This window comes from Tyto alba, unplaced genomic scaffold, assembly GCF_018691265.1.
Source record: "Tyto alba isolate M040663 unplaced genomic scaffold, T.alba_DEE_v4.0 Super-Scaffold_41, whole genome shotgun sequence".
Taxonomy (NCBI): domain Eukaryota; kingdom Metazoa; phylum Chordata; class Aves; order Strigiformes; family Tytonidae; genus Tyto; species Tyto alba.
The window spans coordinates 996,167-1,013,649 of NW_024881317.1; the positions used below are offsets into that span (position 1 = coordinate 996,167).

At 59.0% G+C, this 17,483-nt stretch overlaps 1 protein-coding gene across 1 annotated transcript in view; it reads right to left on the minus strand.

The window, feature by feature from the left end:
- Positions 1-17,483, minus strand: part of ADAMTS7 (ADAM metallopeptidase with thrombospondin type 1 motif 7) — a 51,609-nt gene that overhangs the window by 7,291 nt on the left and 26,835 nt on the right. The window contains exons 16-23 of the mRNA XM_042804294.1: positions 16,513-16,654; positions 13,242-13,368; positions 12,500-12,713; positions 7,551-9,368; positions 6,056-6,208; positions 5,280-5,453; positions 4,568-4,714; positions 4,187-4,346 (exon numbers count right to left, since the gene is read on the minus strand). Coding sequence (XP_042660228.1) covers positions 4,187-4,346; positions 4,568-4,714; positions 5,280-5,453; positions 6,056-6,208; positions 7,551-9,368; positions 12,500-12,713; positions 13,242-13,368; positions 16,513-16,654 — 2,935 coding nt within the window. The remainder of the gene's footprint in view (positions 1-4,186; positions 4,347-4,567; positions 4,715-5,279; positions 5,454-6,055; positions 6,209-7,550; positions 9,369-12,499; positions 12,714-13,241; positions 13,369-16,512; positions 16,655-17,483) is intronic.

Sequence of the window (17,483 nt, forward strand, 5' to 3'; positions counted from 1 at the left end):
GTAACGTTCATTTCTCCTACATTTAATAAAAACAGGGAGCCCTTTCCCCAGCACCCATTTTTTCATTGGCGGCTGTCGTTAATTAGCAGTAAATAAAGGGCTCTTAATGACTCACTCAGCAACACCTCCCTGCCTTGCTGCTTGGATACAGACTTACTTGCTCAAATGACAGAGAAAATTGGAATTTGCTGTGATTATTTCTAATAGGTATCCCTTGCCGACAAACTCAGCTACGTGCAGAACCATGAATAATTTCATTTCCCTACTCAAAGCAAGCAGGAATAAAACGTTTAATTGCCAATTAATCTTGAGGCAACTAGAAATACAACCGGACCCTGGATAACGAGCCCGGAGCATCCCAAACGGCGGCGGTTGAAGAGGGCGACGGGCGTCTGGGATTCGCCCAGCACGTTCCTGGTGTGAGAAGGGGATGGGGGGGTGTCTTCGCCCCTCGGTGCCCCCCCCGAGGCATCGCCCCTCTCACAGCCCCACCAAACACGGTCCCCGGTGCTGGCTGCTCCTGGGACACAAGGCTGAACCCCATCCCACCCACTGTCAGATCCAGAGAAACAGGCACGAGGAAAATTATCAATTTTACGGCGTTTGCCATGATGAGCACCCCATGGGCTGCCCGTGTTCGGTCCTGGACAGGGTTTGTTTCACCCATCACTGGTGGGGGGTGGCCAAAAACCATCGTGCAGGCACAGCCACCACCCTCGCAGCAGCGGGGCGACTGCAGCTCGATTCACCCACCAGCACCCTCCTCCAGTACAAAGCAATTGCTGCTTCTGAGTTTTAAAACTGTTTGACCTGCTGGATAAACCAGCACCGGTTTCTCCTGGCTTTCATGTGGGACCTGCTGCTCAGCTCCTTTCCAAGACGGCCAGAAAACAAAGTGTAATATTTAATCAGAGAAATAAACATGCTGTGAGGTTGTGGGGTTTTTTTGGTTTGGTTTTTTTTTTTTTTTTTTTGGTTTTTGGTTTTTTTTTCCCAGCTTTCTGAGTTACAAGAAATGATCGGGTAACAGGAGTGGCCGAGGTGGGTGTGAGCACTGCTCGGGCTGGGAGCTAGGCACGGGGAGGGGGGAGCTCAGCCAGCCCCGGGGCTTTCCTGGCTGCTCTGATCTCCCCTCGCCCAGCCCGGGCTGGCAGGAGGACACCGATGTCCTTGTCCCTCCCGGCCGCCAGCGAGGAGCCGCACGGCTTTCCCGGCTGCTGCTACCGTGTCCAAGAGCAATGGCTCTCCCCCCCCGTGCGGATTTTCCTGCGCTGGAGTTGCATTTGAGTTCCTCCTCTTAGCATGGAGTAAGATAAACGTCCCCGGCCTCGCTGGGGCATCGCACGGAGGCATCTGGGTGCCCGATGGGCTCCGATGCTCCCCAGGAGCCATCCAAGGACATGGCCAACCTTATCTTCTCCACTCACAGCTGGATGCAGCTGCAAAATGACAGGCGCATTTAAAAATAACCTCTGTGCAATCATCAATTAATTTATAACCTGGCAACAGAACAGGATTCTGGTTCTAATTAATTCCGACCTCCTTTAATCGAAGGGAGCTGATTGCTGGTGAGATGTTTGTTTATGTTTGATCTGTTCCATCTCTGTTAAAAATTCATCTGATAATGGTTTTAACATTTAAACTCTACTGGGGTTACTTGCATTTTTGTGTCCAGCGAGAACACGATTCCTCACAAAGACAAATACAGGAGTTTGCTGGTATCAGTTCACTTCATGTAGAGGAGATAGAGGCTCCTTGTGCTTCTAACAAAAAGACATGCATCACTCCAGCCTGCACTAATCTTGTGCAGTAAAGCTCCTTTAAAACACAGGAAAGAGCTGGAGTTAACGTTCATGCCTGTTCTGGGAGCCTCTGCCTGTGGATTTACACATCTGTGATTTCCTGCCATGTGAAAGTTTTGTTCCTCTTCATGGTTTGGCAGGAAATGTTTGTATTTCCAAGAGGCGTTTCCTGCCCTGGGCTACAGCCAGAGCATTTATGTCATTTTGAATCCAGGATTTTAACATTTATTTGTGTGTTTCCTACACATCTAAGCGGTTATTCTGGTACAACCTTGGCTACGTTGTGTGGCTCCACAGCTCTCATCACCAAGCCCAGCACGGAAATTTTCCCTTGACAAAAATAGCTGGAACCGCACATCATTTCTTGAGAAAGTCTGACTAATTATTTCCTAAATGTTGAACTGCCCGACAGGCTTTCAAATGCAGGAGGGTCGCGCAGCCGCCGGGAAGAAGCAGTTGAATGGCAAAAAGCATCCCGACGGCCAGCGGCCGCAGCCTCCACATCCCAGCTAACCAAAGCCAGAGCTTCTGCCCTCCCCAAACAGGGGTTTGGAGGAACACGGCTGGATGCAGGACAAATACAAAGAGCCGAAAGGATGAGAACGGGTGTCCCGGGCTGCAGAGGGGGGGGCTGGCTCCTGCACCCGGGGCGCCCGCTGCCCTCCTGCCCTGCTCCATCTCTCAGCCCTCTCTGTGTTCAATTAACCTCCTGAGGGTCTAATGTTTCTTTCTGGGCAGTCATAAAGCTCTTTGTTTTTTGGTTTTGTTTTTTTTTTTTTTTTTTTTTAACAGACACATTAAAAAGATAAAGTTGATTAATGATTAACACGCTAATATCAATGACATCTAATCCCCTCATTATATTGCTTTTAAGTGCTGTTAACCCTTGCAGCCCACAGGTTTCTGGCTTGTAGGAAGCTGCTTGGTGCCGTGGGATGTATTTCTCCAAGCGAAGGGGAGAGGAGAAGCCCGTGGCACGGCCGAGCACGGCGGCTGCGGCCGGAGCAGGCAGATGGAGCGGGCGGACGGTCTGCACAGCTCAGGTTAAAATGGGACTGACTCATGAAAGCATCTGCTCAGACATATCCAAAGACGCTGGAGAACTGGCCTTTTGTCTGACTTTCTAGTGGTGAGCTCAGGCTTCTTTCAAAAGTTTTGTGCTCTGGGACTTTATCACTGAACCGCTTTCTGGTGGCCAGAGAGCTTAATTGCTTGATATTTCCTTCTGGCTTCCTTTGTCTGAATTACCCGTTGCTCCTGAACCAGGTCCCATCGCCCCGCGCCACCCCCCGGCGTGGTCCCTTTGCTGGGACAGGCACATCCCAGCTCACATTCCCGCCAGTAAAAAAACCACGCTCAGCCCCTTGAGAGCCAAATGCTCCGGACATTTATAGATGGTTATAACATTCCCACTTAATTATCGATTAGCCAAGCGAGCCTTACACAATTCATGTCTAAAACACCCCCTCCATCTTCCCACAGACACGTTGCTTTTTAGTGGGCTGACTGGTTTTTCCTTCGCCCGCCATCACTCTCCTCGCTGCAGCCAGCACCGCTTCCCCGTTTGGCAGCACCCCGAGCCCCGTGCGCCCATTGCCCTCCCCTGCACCCGGTCCCCCCGGCGCCCAGCCCGTCCCTTCCTGGGGTCCCTTCCCGGGAGCAGGACAGCATCGTGCTGCCGGCCGGCCGGGAGAGCGCGGGGCACGACCTGCCCTGGAAAAATTAATTGAGCGCAGCTCATCTTTCAGCACAGCCAGTTATTGCTGGCGTCCTCCTCCAGACTGTCCGGGGGGACCGAAAAGTGAAAGGTGGGGAGAAGAAAAATAAAGAATGAGTCTAAACTTGGCTGGAAAAAAACATCTCCAGTTACCAGACCCAGAAACGGGTCGTGTTTTTACGCGGCCCTCGCTGCATTTCACGGCGTGGCTTCGAAGCGGGGGAGCAGACCCTGCAGCACGCCCACCCGATGCCCACCAACACGGAGCCATCTAAACCCCCCTCGCGCCCAGCACGCCGAGGGACGCTGCCCGCTGCCCCGTCACCTCGCTGCACCACCCACAACCGCTGTAAAAACCGAGTTTTCCCTGCCTCAGCCCTCACCGGTGGTGGAAAAATGTCTCCAGCCACAGCCCAGGACGGTGGTGGAGGATGCTGCGCTGCTCCTCCACACAACCCATGACGGGGGAGCCGCCTGCTCTGCAGATCACGTTCCCTATCTGAGCGGAAACGGGTGGTTTTCACACCCATCCCCACAATTATCACCACGTCCTCAAAACGCAGCGTCTATCCCGGGCGGCGCACCCAGACCCCTTGGGGAGCACAACCACAGTTAAAGACAAAACAATTCGGCTTTCAGGCCGGGCAGAAGGGCGCAGCTGGCTTACCCGGCTCGGAGCTCTCGCAGTCCTGCGGGTTGCACTTCTGGGTGCTCTCGGGCCAGGGCTCGTGGTCGCAGAGGCTGCTGTCCTCCTCGGCCAGCCCCGTCTTGGTGTTGATGCACTTGACCTGGCGCCGCTGGATGCCCCCGCCGCAGGGAGCCGTGCACTGGGGAGCAAGGGGGGGGGGCAGCCCCGTCAGCCCCGGGGTGGGGGCCACCCATCCCCACACCCCACCGAGCCTCCCCCCCAACCCTGCGCTGTGCCGGCAGCATCAGACCCCGGGGAGGTTTTTATTGCAGTTAGCCCCCGGGTTGGTTTTGGAGGGGGGGGGGTTGGGTTTTCCCCGCCGTTCCCTGCGTTTTCGTGCAAAAGCCCGCGCCCGCTCACCTCTCCCCAGGAACCCACCACCCAGGTGGTGCAGGGGTGCGTGTTGCAGGGCCGGGTGGTGTTGGGCCGGGATGTTTCCTCGCAGCGTCCCAGCTCCGGGCACGTCACCAGCCTCTCCTGCTCCCCGCCGCCGCACGCCTCCGAGCACTGCAGCCGTCCGAGGGGGGAAGCCAGCAGCACAACAGAAAGGCAGACACGCTCCATGCACCGGTGTCTCAGGGAAATACACCGCAAACCCACCCTACCAATCCTGAAGCACCCACAAAATGCCCGCTCCGCAGCTACCCCCGCTATTAGTGGGTCGTCTCCTTCTCGGTGCTTGAAACCGGCTGGGGGGTTCCCAGAGGCAGGAGGATCCAGCAGACTCACTGGAAGTAGCCGCTTAAATTTTGCAGGTGTGTGACCGGGCAGGCTGAGCCCGCTGCAACGATCAGGGTGGGGGGCTCCGGCAAAGCAGGTCACTGCAGGCAGCTCAGCCTCCCCCCCCCCCCCCCCCACCGAGCATTCCCTCTGCGCAAGCAAAAACCGAGTGCTGCACAAACGTGCTTCCAGGGAGGGAGAAGAAAAATAACTGTGGGTGTGAAACACCCTGGCACGGGTGCTCGCGCTGCGTGTGCTCAGCCAGGGATGAAGCCCTGCTGCGATGCTCGGGGGTCGAGTGCTGCCCCCCCCCCCCCCCCCCAGCTCAATCCGCCCCCCCAGTAGCCCCCACCTCTCTCCAGGAGGACGTGTACCAGTCCAGGCACGGCGTGCTCTGGCAGGGGAGCTGCGCCAGCGGTTTGTAGAGCACAGCCTGGCAGTGGAAGGGCCGTAGGAGCCTCTGGTCTCTGGTGTCGACGCAATGCACGTCCCGAACCTTCACCCCCCCGCCGCAGCTCCTGGAGCACTGGGAAAGGACACGAGCATCACGCCAGGGAAGGGCGGCCAGGGGGGATCCCTCCGGCAGAGACGCGCTCTGCCTTGGCTTGGATCGAGCTGATACCCAACCTCTTTTCACCTCTTTCTCTAGTCCAAGCTAGAGAAAAGTCCGTGCAGCTCTGAATCGGTCACTACCGTCCCTCTGAAAGCAATCGGTTTCCAGTTGTAACGGCAACAAAGTCTTTAAGCATTAGACAACGGATGATCCCATGAAACGGCGGCCACCCAGAGCAAGGAGGGTTGTTCCCCACCACCAAACCTTCTAGATTCACCCAACCCAACTGCAAACACCTCCTCGTAACGCAGAGTGGCCAGAACGTTTCCCAGAGACTTTCAAACGGCTCTTTGTTTAGCTTTTGCAAATTCCTGGCTTTTTAACCAGCCCAGGAGCAGGGGATATGAAAAGATTGTCGCGTTTCGGCTCTGCGGCAAGCGCCAACCTTTACCCTCCGCCTTCGTGAGCCACGGGGCAAGAGCACGCACTGCTGCAGCCGCAGGGCAGCCGCCACCCGCCTTCACTCTCCCGCGGGTCTCTCGGGGCCCTCCCCACCGGCTGCACGCCCCCCGTACCTTACTCCAGTTCCCCACGCGCCACGACGAGCAGGGTCTCAGGGAACACCTCCGAGCGGGGACGGGCTTGTTGGCGGCGGCGCAGCCGTCGTCGCTGCCGGAGCTGCAGCGCACGGTCCTCCAGATCGCGCCCACGCCGCAGGTAGCCGAGCACTGCAACACAGGAGGAGGATCCTGCTCCCCCCCGCTCCCGCCGGCCCCCGCTGTCCCCGACGTCCCTCGTGCCACCGTGGCTGGCTCTGGCCAAGCACAGAGCCCGGTGGCCCCAGCAGGAAGGTCCCTGGGGACTCAGCGCATCACCTCCTCCGTGGACATCGGGGAGGGGGGGGCAAGTAAAACTGGGGCGTGCGGCGGCGGCAGGGCTGTGGGATGATGCGGATAGAGGAGCTTCCCCGGAGGCTGACCCAGCCCCACAGAGCACCCCGCTATGAGGCTCCTCTCCACAGGCAGCCCTGGGCCTGGGGGGATGGAGGAGGAGGAAATCCCCTCTCCATAACCCATTCCAGTCCTTACTGGTCTGGCTGGGACTGTCTTTTCTCTCCCTGTTCAGCTCCCAGGGGGGTTGTCACGCTGCGACGCCGGACCCCAGCAGCGATGGCCATCGCCCCGCACCAGCGTCCCGGTGGGAAATGGGGCAGCACTGGGGACCTCTGTGGCTGTTTTTTTTTTTTTGTTGTTGCTAGGGCCCTTAATTAGCACTAATAGCTTCAACCCTTTGATTGCTGTCTCATAAAACTCTGTTTCGTGATCTTCTTTCACAAGCACTGCCTGCCCCCTGCTCTTTTGGTGTTAAAAGCTCCAGTAAAGATTTCTTTCCACACGAACGGCATTGCCTCTGCCTCCTCTTTTGGATTCACCCCCTCGCTGTCCAGAGGGATCCGATTTATTTTGTAGCAGCTTTTCCACCTTAAAAGCCTTTGCAGGGCTTTCAACACACACCCGTGTGCCCCCCATGTCACAGCGCAGCCACCAGCCCCATCCCCGCAGCAGAGCTCCTCCAACGCCCCGGCTCAAGCAACGTTCAAAGCCCTTTTATAAAACCCACACGTGGGACCGTGGTTTTGCTGATATTAAGTGTTGTCCTGACTGTTAGTGCTTCTTAAAAGCGCCCAACCCCCTCTGCTCAGTCTCCAGTGCCCCACGACACCGAAGGCTTGTTATTTTTGTGCTTTCTGATAAAACCCCGTTCCCGTGAATTGCAGCAGCCACTTGCCTGTCACTGCAAACACTACGCAGAGCAGCCCCAGGACAGCGAGGCAGTAAACCGATAGCTGATAATCGCTGATAATCCCCCCTCTCACCGCATTCAACACAGCCCCCCCCCCCCCAGACCTTTGCTAATCTGCAGCCTCGATGAGCCTTTCGGTATTTGGTTAAAATGCGAAAACGCCCGCGTGAGCCACGCACGTGGGAAGGGCAGAGCGGGCAGGAGAGGGACAGGTCTCCCACCTCCGTACTGGCCACATCACGCTTTTAAATGAGACTCAGCACCTACCTCACTCCAGTTCCCGACCTCCCAGCTGGGCATCGCGGCGGCTGCCACGGTGGTCGACGGCGGAAGCGAAGCCTCCTCCTTCTCCATCTCTTCCATCTCCCAGAGCGGTGGTGGGGCAGGGGTGGGCTGGGATAACTCGTGCCCCCCATCATTAAAAGCAAATGTCCCCGGGGTTGCCCACGGCCAGTGTTCCCCTGGCACGGTGCTGCTGAGCAGGGAGGTCTGCCGTGCGCGGGGCGACGCCAGCCCCCGGGGGTGGGACACCCCCAGGGTCCACCACGCCGGGGGGAATTCGGAGGGTGATGCTCCCACTGGGCGCACGGGAGGGCTGTGGGCTGGGGCTGTGGGCACGGCGGGTGCCAGGGCATCTCGTGGGGTGAGGCCGGTGGAGGTGAGCTGGGTGGGTGGCCCGGGCACAGCGGGGGACAAGGACACCGCTGGTGGAAAGGCTGTGGTGGCCACCCGGGGGGCTGAGCTCAGGGATGTGGGGGTGCGGAGCTCCGGCTGGTGCCCTGCCCGCCCCACAGGGCCCCCGTCAGCACCCGTGGGATAGACACTCGCAGGAGGATGGGTGCCACCAGCCCTCCTTCCCATCTCCCACCCCGGTCCCCGTGGGGTGGCGAAGGAAAGACCTGCCCTCTCTGTCCCACGGGCTTGTTCATCACCCGCCGGCGCTGCGTGCGTGCCCGCCGTCCCCTCCGGCGCCGGTATTTCTGCCCACCCTTCCTGCTCCTCAGCCTGGGGGGCAGCACCGCGAGCATCACCAGTGAGGACAAGCCCCATTTCCCTTGAGTTTTCATGGTCTCTCCCCACAGAGCCGGCCACTTCGCGCTCCTCGCTGCCGGCGTTACCGGGCCCCCCCGTGCTCGCACGCCCCTCACCACGGCTCCCCAGCTCTCCCAGACGGTCGGACACATCTGCAGTGGTGCTGCCCCTGCCAGCGGGCAGGGGTGGGGAGGGATCGGCCGGGTAAGGAGCCTGGGGAGCGAGGCCGTGGGCTGGAGCGCCCTGCCCAGTCCCAGTCCCCGTCGGCACGGCTCCCCGGGGTTCATCCGGGTGCGGGTGCTCGTGGCTGTGTCCAGGGTCCTGGCTCGTGGTGCTTTGGGTGGGCGGGTGCTCCTCGGAGCGGGGCACGAGCGTTGCATCCTCCTCCTCGCCCGTGAAGTCAGGGATGGCGTGTTTGGGAGCGGCTGTCCCCGCACCCTCGGGGACCACGCTCAGGAGGCCATTCGTGGCTAAACCCCCAGGCTCCGTCTCTCCTTCGCCGTGCACGGGAGCAGAAGCGTTTGCTTCGCTGGTCACCAGATGGTCCTCACTTGCTTCTCCTCCCGGCTTGACGGTGTGCAGGACATCAGGAGGCATCTCACGGGTCCCCTCCACATCGTTGGTGCTCAGCTCTGGCTTATGCCCCTCGCCTTTGGTCTCCTTCTCCGTGAAGGGATAGTAAGACAGATCCTCGTGGAAGTTGATAAAATTATAGTCGTAGTAAAAATCATCAACAAAGACATTTCCCTTCTTGGCTGAGAAGTCCTCCTCAGTGATGATATTGACGTCATTGGACTCCGGAATATTTGGGATTAAGGGGTTAAATTTAGCGATGTGGTTGCTGGGGATGTAATGGATTTCATTAAATATCTCTCTGCTGGAGGACCCGCTGCCAGACCAGTCCGTGTTGGCGTTGTCTGATTTCTTCTGGCACTGTGGCAAGGAGCAAACAGTCTCCGAGCTGGGTCTTTCTGCGGGGTCACAGGCGGCCCCGGTGCTGTTGCTGCAGTGAACCGGGCGCCTCTGCGTCCCGTTCCCACACGTCGCGGAGCACTGGGGGAGGAAGAAGAGGGGCAAACGTCAGGGATGGGGGCGCGGGCGATGCCGGGGGCGGCAGGAGGAGCGGGGAAGGGGCTGGTGCTCCCCTCCGAGATACCGCAGCGGTATCGCCACGATGCTTACGGCACGGGGAGAAGGGGCTCCCCGTCGCTCCGCCACGCTCCCACCGCCCACCTGGGTCCCGGGACATCTCCCGTGCCAGTCCCAGCTGGGCCAGGGGGTCCCCGGTGTACCAGGAGTCAGGAGGAGGGGGTACTGGTCACACCAGTAAGCAGCGTTATTACTGGTTAAACCTCCCCCCGGGGCTGTCTCCCCGTCAGAGAGCGTCCCAGGGCAGGGCTGGCGTGGCAGGGTACTTTGCTCAGGGCGATCCTTGACCTGCACTCCAGCCAGAAACAATTTTCCCGGGAGAGGGGCATTGTGAAGGGCATTGGGTAGGATGATCTAATAGGTCTTTTCTCTGACCTATTGCCATGAATTACATCTCTTCTTCTAGAAGAGGATTTTTTGAAGCAGGGGATAATAACATGGGTGTTGTCCTAGTAGGGAAAAAGCAAGAGTCAATAAGCAGCTTTGTTGAGGACACCCCCTCCTCCACCACAGTGGCCTCTTTGAGATTGTTCAGTATAAAAGAAACCCACAAGCTGGAAAGGCGGACGGCAAAATTTTCTGCTGGGTAAGTAAATCACAGCGCTCCTAACATCACACAGGGGCTTCGCAAGCCACCGCCCGCTGCAGTCTGCAGTGACAGATGCACAGAGCATTAGTCACGTACATCAAAGCGCCTGGTGCAAGCCGGCCAAGGAGAACAAACAGTCAAGAAGGCAAACAAACCCAAAGGAGGGGATTTCTGCCTGAAATCCCTGCTATTTGGATGAAAACAGATGGGCTGAGGCGAGGGTCTGATGCGCAGCCGCCAGCACGTGGAAATTAAGAGATTAAGGTGGCCAGGCAGAGCTGCTGGGGTGGGCTGGCCGGGAGATGTGCTCCTCAGACAAGATAGGCTCGAAATACGGGAGTGTTTCTCATCTTTGCTCAGTCCTCACGAGGGCCAGGTGCCTGGTCGGGACCTGTCCTGCTCCCTGCGCCCGTGGGGTGGGGTCCTGGGTGGGTGCCCACCCCACAGGACGCCTCCGCCCAGGCAGGGGCTGGCCGGAGGAGATGCTGACTCAGCAGCCGGGGCCTTCCCCAGCTCCGTGTCCCCTGGGCAATTCCGGGTGGGAGCAGAAACGGCCCCGAGGACTGCGCCGGGCGGGAGGGACAGACCGCAGCACGGCGTGGCTGCCGCCCGGCATTCCCACCAGCGACGCGATGTTGATGAAATAAAACATCACTGCACACGACTGCAGGTGGGAGCGGGGCAAGCAGGCTGCCTCTCCCTGCTGGGATGGCACTGCCAAATTGGGGAAACTAGAGGCCAACACCCACAGCGTGCGCCTCCGGCTAAAATGGCTCGGCAAATGCCTTCAGCTCTATCCAGGAGATAAATTCCAGGTACCGCGGCTCTTGCAGGGGGAAAGAAAGGGCGTATTTGCCACGGCTGGGTTGTCAGGAAGGCTGCTGGGGTGCAGATAAGAAGCGATGGCTGTCAGGAGCCTCCCGGGGCTCGCAGGAGGGTTCAGCAGCAAGCACACGCTGCAGGAGCCCTCACAGCAGGCGGGACGTGCTCCCACCCGTGGATTAACGGACGGCAAATAACAGTTCTGACTGCACTGCTAACTCCTTTTGGAAAGTCCTTCAAGCTGGATGCGCACTGCTTTAGGGTCCTTCTGAAGGCACAAAGTCCCGGTGTTTGAGCACTCTGTTGGGCTGCCCAAACTGCAGATGACCCCTCTGGCTTTGGGGGGCTGGCGGGGCGCTGCCAGAACCCGGCGGGCTGCCCTGCCCGAGGGTCTGCGGGCACAACAAAACCAACAGCCCCCTGTTATTATCGCTGGACAGAAGGACCACGTTTCTGGGAAGCTTCCAAGCCCCTCAAATTTCTCTACTTGCTGGTGGAAATGGAGGAGAAGGAGGGCTCTCGCTTTAAATGAAAGGAGGATGGAAAAATTACAGACATCTCAAAATCTCGAGCACATTTTTCCTGGGCTCACAGATCAGTTGATGTCAACACCACAGAGGATGACTGTGATGGCCTGGGCTGGCTCGGTGCACAGACCCGTGGGCAATTCATGACTTTCCCTTTAAACTGTTGCAGCCATCTCGCTCAGCCCTGCAATTGTGGCTTCTGTGGGCCCCTAGAAAAATATTTCTAAATAGCTCTCATTTAGCCTTTAAATTTTCTGTTCGCATTTTTATTCCGTTTGTTTCTTAGCAACAAGCTCAGTTCCCAGGCTCTCCCATTTCTCTCCCGATATTTGTCCTCAAGCTGAACACTTTTTGAAACCACTGCTTAAATTAGGAGTTATAATCTTCTGGTTAAAACCCTCAACCTGCGGTTAAGCTGATCCACAGAAATACAAAAATAAATAAAGGCTGCACAGGGTGTCTGCAGATCATGGCACTTTATACGTGGGGGGTTTCTTGGTCTCTCCCTCTCTTTTTAAAAAAATTGTTGAAAATCCTGTGATGGCCCCTCCATTCCCTGGGGACATCACTGGGGGGTCTCTGTCTCTGCCCACCCCAGCGCCAGGTCACGCTGCCGGGGAGCAGATGCCCACTGGCCGGCGCACCCGTGCCCAGAGCACCCAGAGCCTGGATTTCCCCTAAAACCTTGCAAGATATATTTTTAAGGCTTCTGCCAAAACAAAGGGGAAGACATGCGGTGCTGGAAAACACGCTGAAGGGTTGAAAGCCTCTTGTTCCTGCCCTCCTTGCCTCGAGCACGGAGCGCGGCCATCGCCCTGGCCGAGGGAGCGGCAAGGTTCAGGGGAGACGGGGCAGAGCCAAACAGCCCGGTGCTCCCTCCTCACCCCGAGACCTCCCCGTGCAACGGAATTCCCGCCCGTGGGAGCTGATGTTACGATGTGAGCCACCAGAAACACGTCCAAGACTTTTCCCTGTAAGCAGTAGCACACCCACCACCCTCGGGCAGGCTGAGGATGTCTGGGGGGCACCTTGTCCCCAGCCCACCCCCCCCCCCCAGCTTTGCAAGGCACCAGGACCTCCCCGATGCTCCTTCTCACCTCGGACCAGTTCCCCACGGCCCACTGGGAGGGACAGGGGACCTCCCGGTGACAGGGTGCGGTGGCGTCTGGCTTGGAGAGATGCTGGCAGTCTGCTTGCTGCAAGGCCCTCTGCTCGTCCAGCCCCACGCTCTGGATGCAGAGCACCGTCCTCTTCATCAGCCCCGACCGGCCGCAGGTGGCCGAGCACCTCTGCCACTCGCCGACCCACCACCTGGGGAGACGGGAAAGGGGAAAGGTCTCAGCCGGAGTGTGGGGCCACCAGGTGGGCTCCATCCCGTGCCCCGCTGTGGGGCGGTGGGTTTTAGCCACCGGCCGAGAGGCGTTTGGGGCCAGGAGACCCACACGTGGGCTTCAGCAGCCCATGACGAGCGGCGGGGCCCGGGGGGGCGGAATTCGGGTCCCAACTGCGGCTTGCGTTTCAGCCCAGGGGCGGGGATGGGTCGGTCCCCAGGCTGTGCCGGGGAGGGCCGTTTGCAGGGGCTGAGGGGGGAGCCTTGGCCCTGCAGCGCGTGGTCTGCAGACGAGCAACACACTGCGGCGCTCAGGCAACCGCTGGGATTTGCTCCCATGGACCGCCGCGGGGTCTGGGACCCGTTCTCAAGCACGAAGGAGGGGTGCAAGCAGCTGCACGTGCCCCGGTGCGATCCGGGCACGGTTCCCCCGACCCCGGTCACCCCCCCCTAGGGCGGTTTGGGCATTAAAATTTGGCTGGGGAGGAGCGAGGGGAACGCCAGCAGACCTGGCCGGGCAGGGCTCCTCGCTGCACGTCCTTTGCTGGTCGTCAGGGCGGGTGAGCGCGTCGCAGTACCGCTCCTCCACGATGCCGGCCAGCTTCTCCACGCAGTGCACGACCTGCCGCTGCACCCCTGCGGACACACGCAAGGGCCTGGCTCGGGGTGGAAATGGAACCCAACCACCGGGCGTCAGGAGCCCTGAGGTAAGCTTGAGCCACCAAAAACAGGGGAAAAAAACCCAGGAAACCAGCACTGGAACCGCAAGTCGAGAGCTGACTTCTGCTGAGGCACCGATGCCCTCACGGAGCCCAGCGGCACCAGTGCTCCCAGGGTACCCGGTAGGAAAAGCAGAGCTGGATACCCAGTGTCAGTCCGACACGTGTGTGATGAGACCTACGGAGCTTAACTGGGCTGGGAAACGACCCTGAATATGTCGCTGCAAAGTGGGGATGCCTGGGGATGGATGGGGGGATGGATGGGTGGAGGGATGGACGGAGGGATGGATGGATGGAGGGATGGATGGATGGAGGGAGGGAGGGAGGGATGGATGGATGGATGGATGGATGGATGGATGGATGGATGGATGGATGGATGGATGGATGGATGGATGGATGGATGGATGGATGGATGGATGGATGGAGGGAGGGATGGGTGGATGGGTGGGTGGATGGGTGGAGGGATGGAGGGATGGACAGACGGATGGATGGAGGGATGGATGGTTGGATGGGTGGAGGGATGGAGGGATGGACAGACGGATGGATGGAGGGATGGAGGGATGGAGGGATGGATGGAGGGATGGATGGAGGGATGGACAGATGGACGGATGGATGGATGGATGGTTGGATGGGTGGAGGGATGGAGGGATGGACAGACGGATGGATGGAGGGATGGAGGGATGGATGGAGGGATGGACAGACGGACGGATGGATGGATGGATGGTTGGATGGGTGGAGGGATGGAGGGATGGACAGACGGATGGGTGGAGGGATGGAGGGATGGATGGAAGGAAGCAACACCAGTCCAGCCAGGACACGGGCTCCCGGGCACTACAAGCAGCAGACCGCAGCCAAAGCCCCTCCCTGGGGCTGGTGGGACACGGCGTCTGTCTGTCCAGCACAAAGCAAACCTTGGCTCCTGCCCTGAGACCGAGTCCAGGGCTGCTCACCCAGAAAGCGAAAAACAGATCACAGAAAGAGTTAGCAAATCTTGTTCTCCCTTAGAAAAAAGCTGCCATATTATTCCTGTTTTTCAGGGCTTAGGAAGCACATATGGAATGGCAAGAGTTTCCACAGAAGGCAAGGTGAGGACAACCATGTCCAGAACTGTCAGGAGACCCCAAAGTCAGAGAGGTGGCTTGCTTCAACCTCGCGAACTCCATGGGACATCTCTGCTCGCCCTCCCGGTGCTTGGTCTCTGTCCCGAGCAGTTCAAAGGGACAAGAGGGGTGAAAAGCAGGAACGTCACCACCTTTCTGCTGGCTCGACTCTTAGATTCCTGCAATGACCCAGCTCGGTCCTGGTGGCCTCCAGCTGCATCCTTTGGTCACAGGCAATGCAAGGGGCATCGCTGGGCGAGCTGCTGAGCAGAAATCTCTGGAGTAAAACCTTTAGTATCCTACAGCCTTTATAGCCAGCAGTGAGATGAAAGAGATCTGGAAGAACGCCCTTCCACAAGATGCCCAGTGGGATTTGAAGTGATGCAGCTGGTGGAGGCTTTGCAGAAAACACCGGAGGGACCCCTTGGCCAGGGGGAAAAGCCTTTCCCCAGCTCTCCCCTTGCCAAAAGCCTCTGCAGCCGTGGAGCAGGATGCATCGTGTGTTTGGGGCTGCCAGAGCCCCGTGGAGGATCCTGTGTGGGGCCGGACGGCCAACGGTAGCAATGGCGCAGCCCGTGGGGGAGCATCGTCCTGGCACCCCCGTGCAGAGCCACATCCAGCCATCCGAGCACGGGTGTGCACGTATGTGCACGCACGCACACACACGCACACACACACACAGAGGCTTCCGAAGCGGAGCCAGCTGGCAGCAGCACAGCTCTTTTTTTGGCAGCCTTCTGCCCCAGCCACAGCTCACGGATAAATCACCCGCCGAAGCCTCCTGCCCCCCGTCTGCACCGCTCAAGGGACGATTATCTTTCAGGATGACTTCACCCTCAACACGCTGCCTCGCTGCCTGCTTTTGTCCTCCTTTTTGCAACACATACTTGACCCGTGACTTGGGCGAGCTGTAAATATTAACCGCTGCCATCAGCTGAGATCGATACGACCCCGCTGAAGCTGCTGAGGTGTGCCCTGGCTCAAGCGCTCCGGAGCTTACGGGGCCCTGGGGCTGGGTCCTGCAGAAGAGGCTCAGCCTGAGTGTTCCCAAATCCGCGGCTCAGCTTGCACCATCATCCAGCCACCTGCCTGCAGCCGGACGGGGCGAGCATCCTCACCTGACTCCTGCCTGATTTGCTCCTGGGTTTCCCTTCTGTTCTGGAGGCCAAGCACTCCAACCTCGTGGAGGAAAGCTGGCTTTAAACAAAAGCAAGTGCCTGCCTGTCCTGCTCGACTCCCCGCACTGCGGGGCCCATGCAGACCCACAGCGAAGAGCTCTCAGCGTATGTAAAATGCTGCACCAGCTCCTGCCACACCAAGACCCCCCCGCTCCAAGCAGGAATCCACACCAATCTCCAGAGCAGGCAGGAAACACCTCCTGGCACTCTGTGCCACCTAGAAAGGATGAATATCCCTGAATTCCCTTTTTTTTTCCAGCGGCAGCCACTCTGGAGGAAGCACTCACTGGTCACAGCCTACCCCCACCATCCCCTCCCAATAGTCACCCCAAAAGCTGCCGCGGGGGCCCTGGGACGCCCAGCCGGGGGTGCAGTGGGGTGGAAAGGGGGGGGAAACAAGTGTCTGACACCCCCCGGCAGCGCAGCCCACACCGGGCACCCTCCCATGTGCTCTCCACAAAACCCTGGGACACTGGAGAGGCCCAGCCTGGCGGGAGACGGGCCCTTCCACACCCCCTGGATTTCTCCAAAGCTCTTTTGTCTCCATCACCCCGACGCCGAGGAACACCCGGCGCGGTAACAGGACACCGAGCAAGGAGCACTGGAGAGTGGTGACCTCGGCAGATGTCACTTGTTTTTTGTTGTTTCTTTTTTTTTTTTTTTTTTTTTTTTTTCCCCTCAAACCCTCTGGAAACCCAAGACCCAGGAATTTCTGAGGCACCCCCACGGTGCCGGGATGCCCCTGCCTGCCGAGCCCCGGGGTCCCGCGGATGCTGGACTCACCGGTCCCACACGTGGCGGTGCACGTGGTCCAGGAGCCGAAGCGCCAGAGGAACTCAGCCTGCTCGAGCTCGTTCTCGCTGTTGGCCGGGCGCTGGATGGTGTACTGGTACCGCACGCCGGGGTTGGTCTCCTGAAACAGCAGCTGTGGGGAGACAACAGGCAGTCGGGGCGGGGGGACAGCCAGCGCACCCCAGGTTGTTTTGTTGTTGGCCGCTGCACCCCGGGGGCTTTTCAGGAGGGAACAACCTGCCTAGCACGGCCACAAAGACATCATTCCACACCCAGCTCTGCACCACGGGCTGAGTTTGTCCCCTCGTGCTGCCTGTTGGCGGGGAGGGCAGCGATGGCTCCTGCTGCTCTACCCCCGCAGTAGCACACGGCCGTTTCAGAAACGGGGTTAGCGGTGGCCAAAGCAGCGCAGGAGCAGAGGGGCTGCCCCTGCTCGGAGCGCTGCGCTTGTGGAAACGCCAGGTAATAATAAAAAACAACAGCGAGGAGGTTGAGAACCACCAGAACTTTGGGTTTATGTCTCCCCTGGTGACATAAAAGCCTGGAAAGAAGGCTTCCCCTGTTAGTCCTGCTCAGTCCCACCGCTGCGCGCAGCCCCATCCGAGGAGCTTCTTGAGGTTCAGCACCATGAAACGCCCAGGATGGCCAGATTTCCCCTTCTCCGTCCCCTTCCCTGCAGTCGGAGCTGGGGCAGGAGGTTTCACATGTGCCACCCCTGTCACCAGCCCAGCCCGGGGTCTGCAGCCCGTGGGGAGCACACTGAGCAACCTCTGCCTCCCTCCATCGCTCCGGAATGCTCAGCGAGGGATTTTTACAGCTGGAGGAGGGGGCTCTGACTGCTGCCAGCCCCGTCTGCTGGGCTGAGGGTGGCTGGCCCGGCTGGAAGGACACTCAGGGGAACAGCAGTCACAGCAACCTGTCCTTTGGGCTGGTGGCAGAAGGAAGGGAAGCAGACGGCAGCA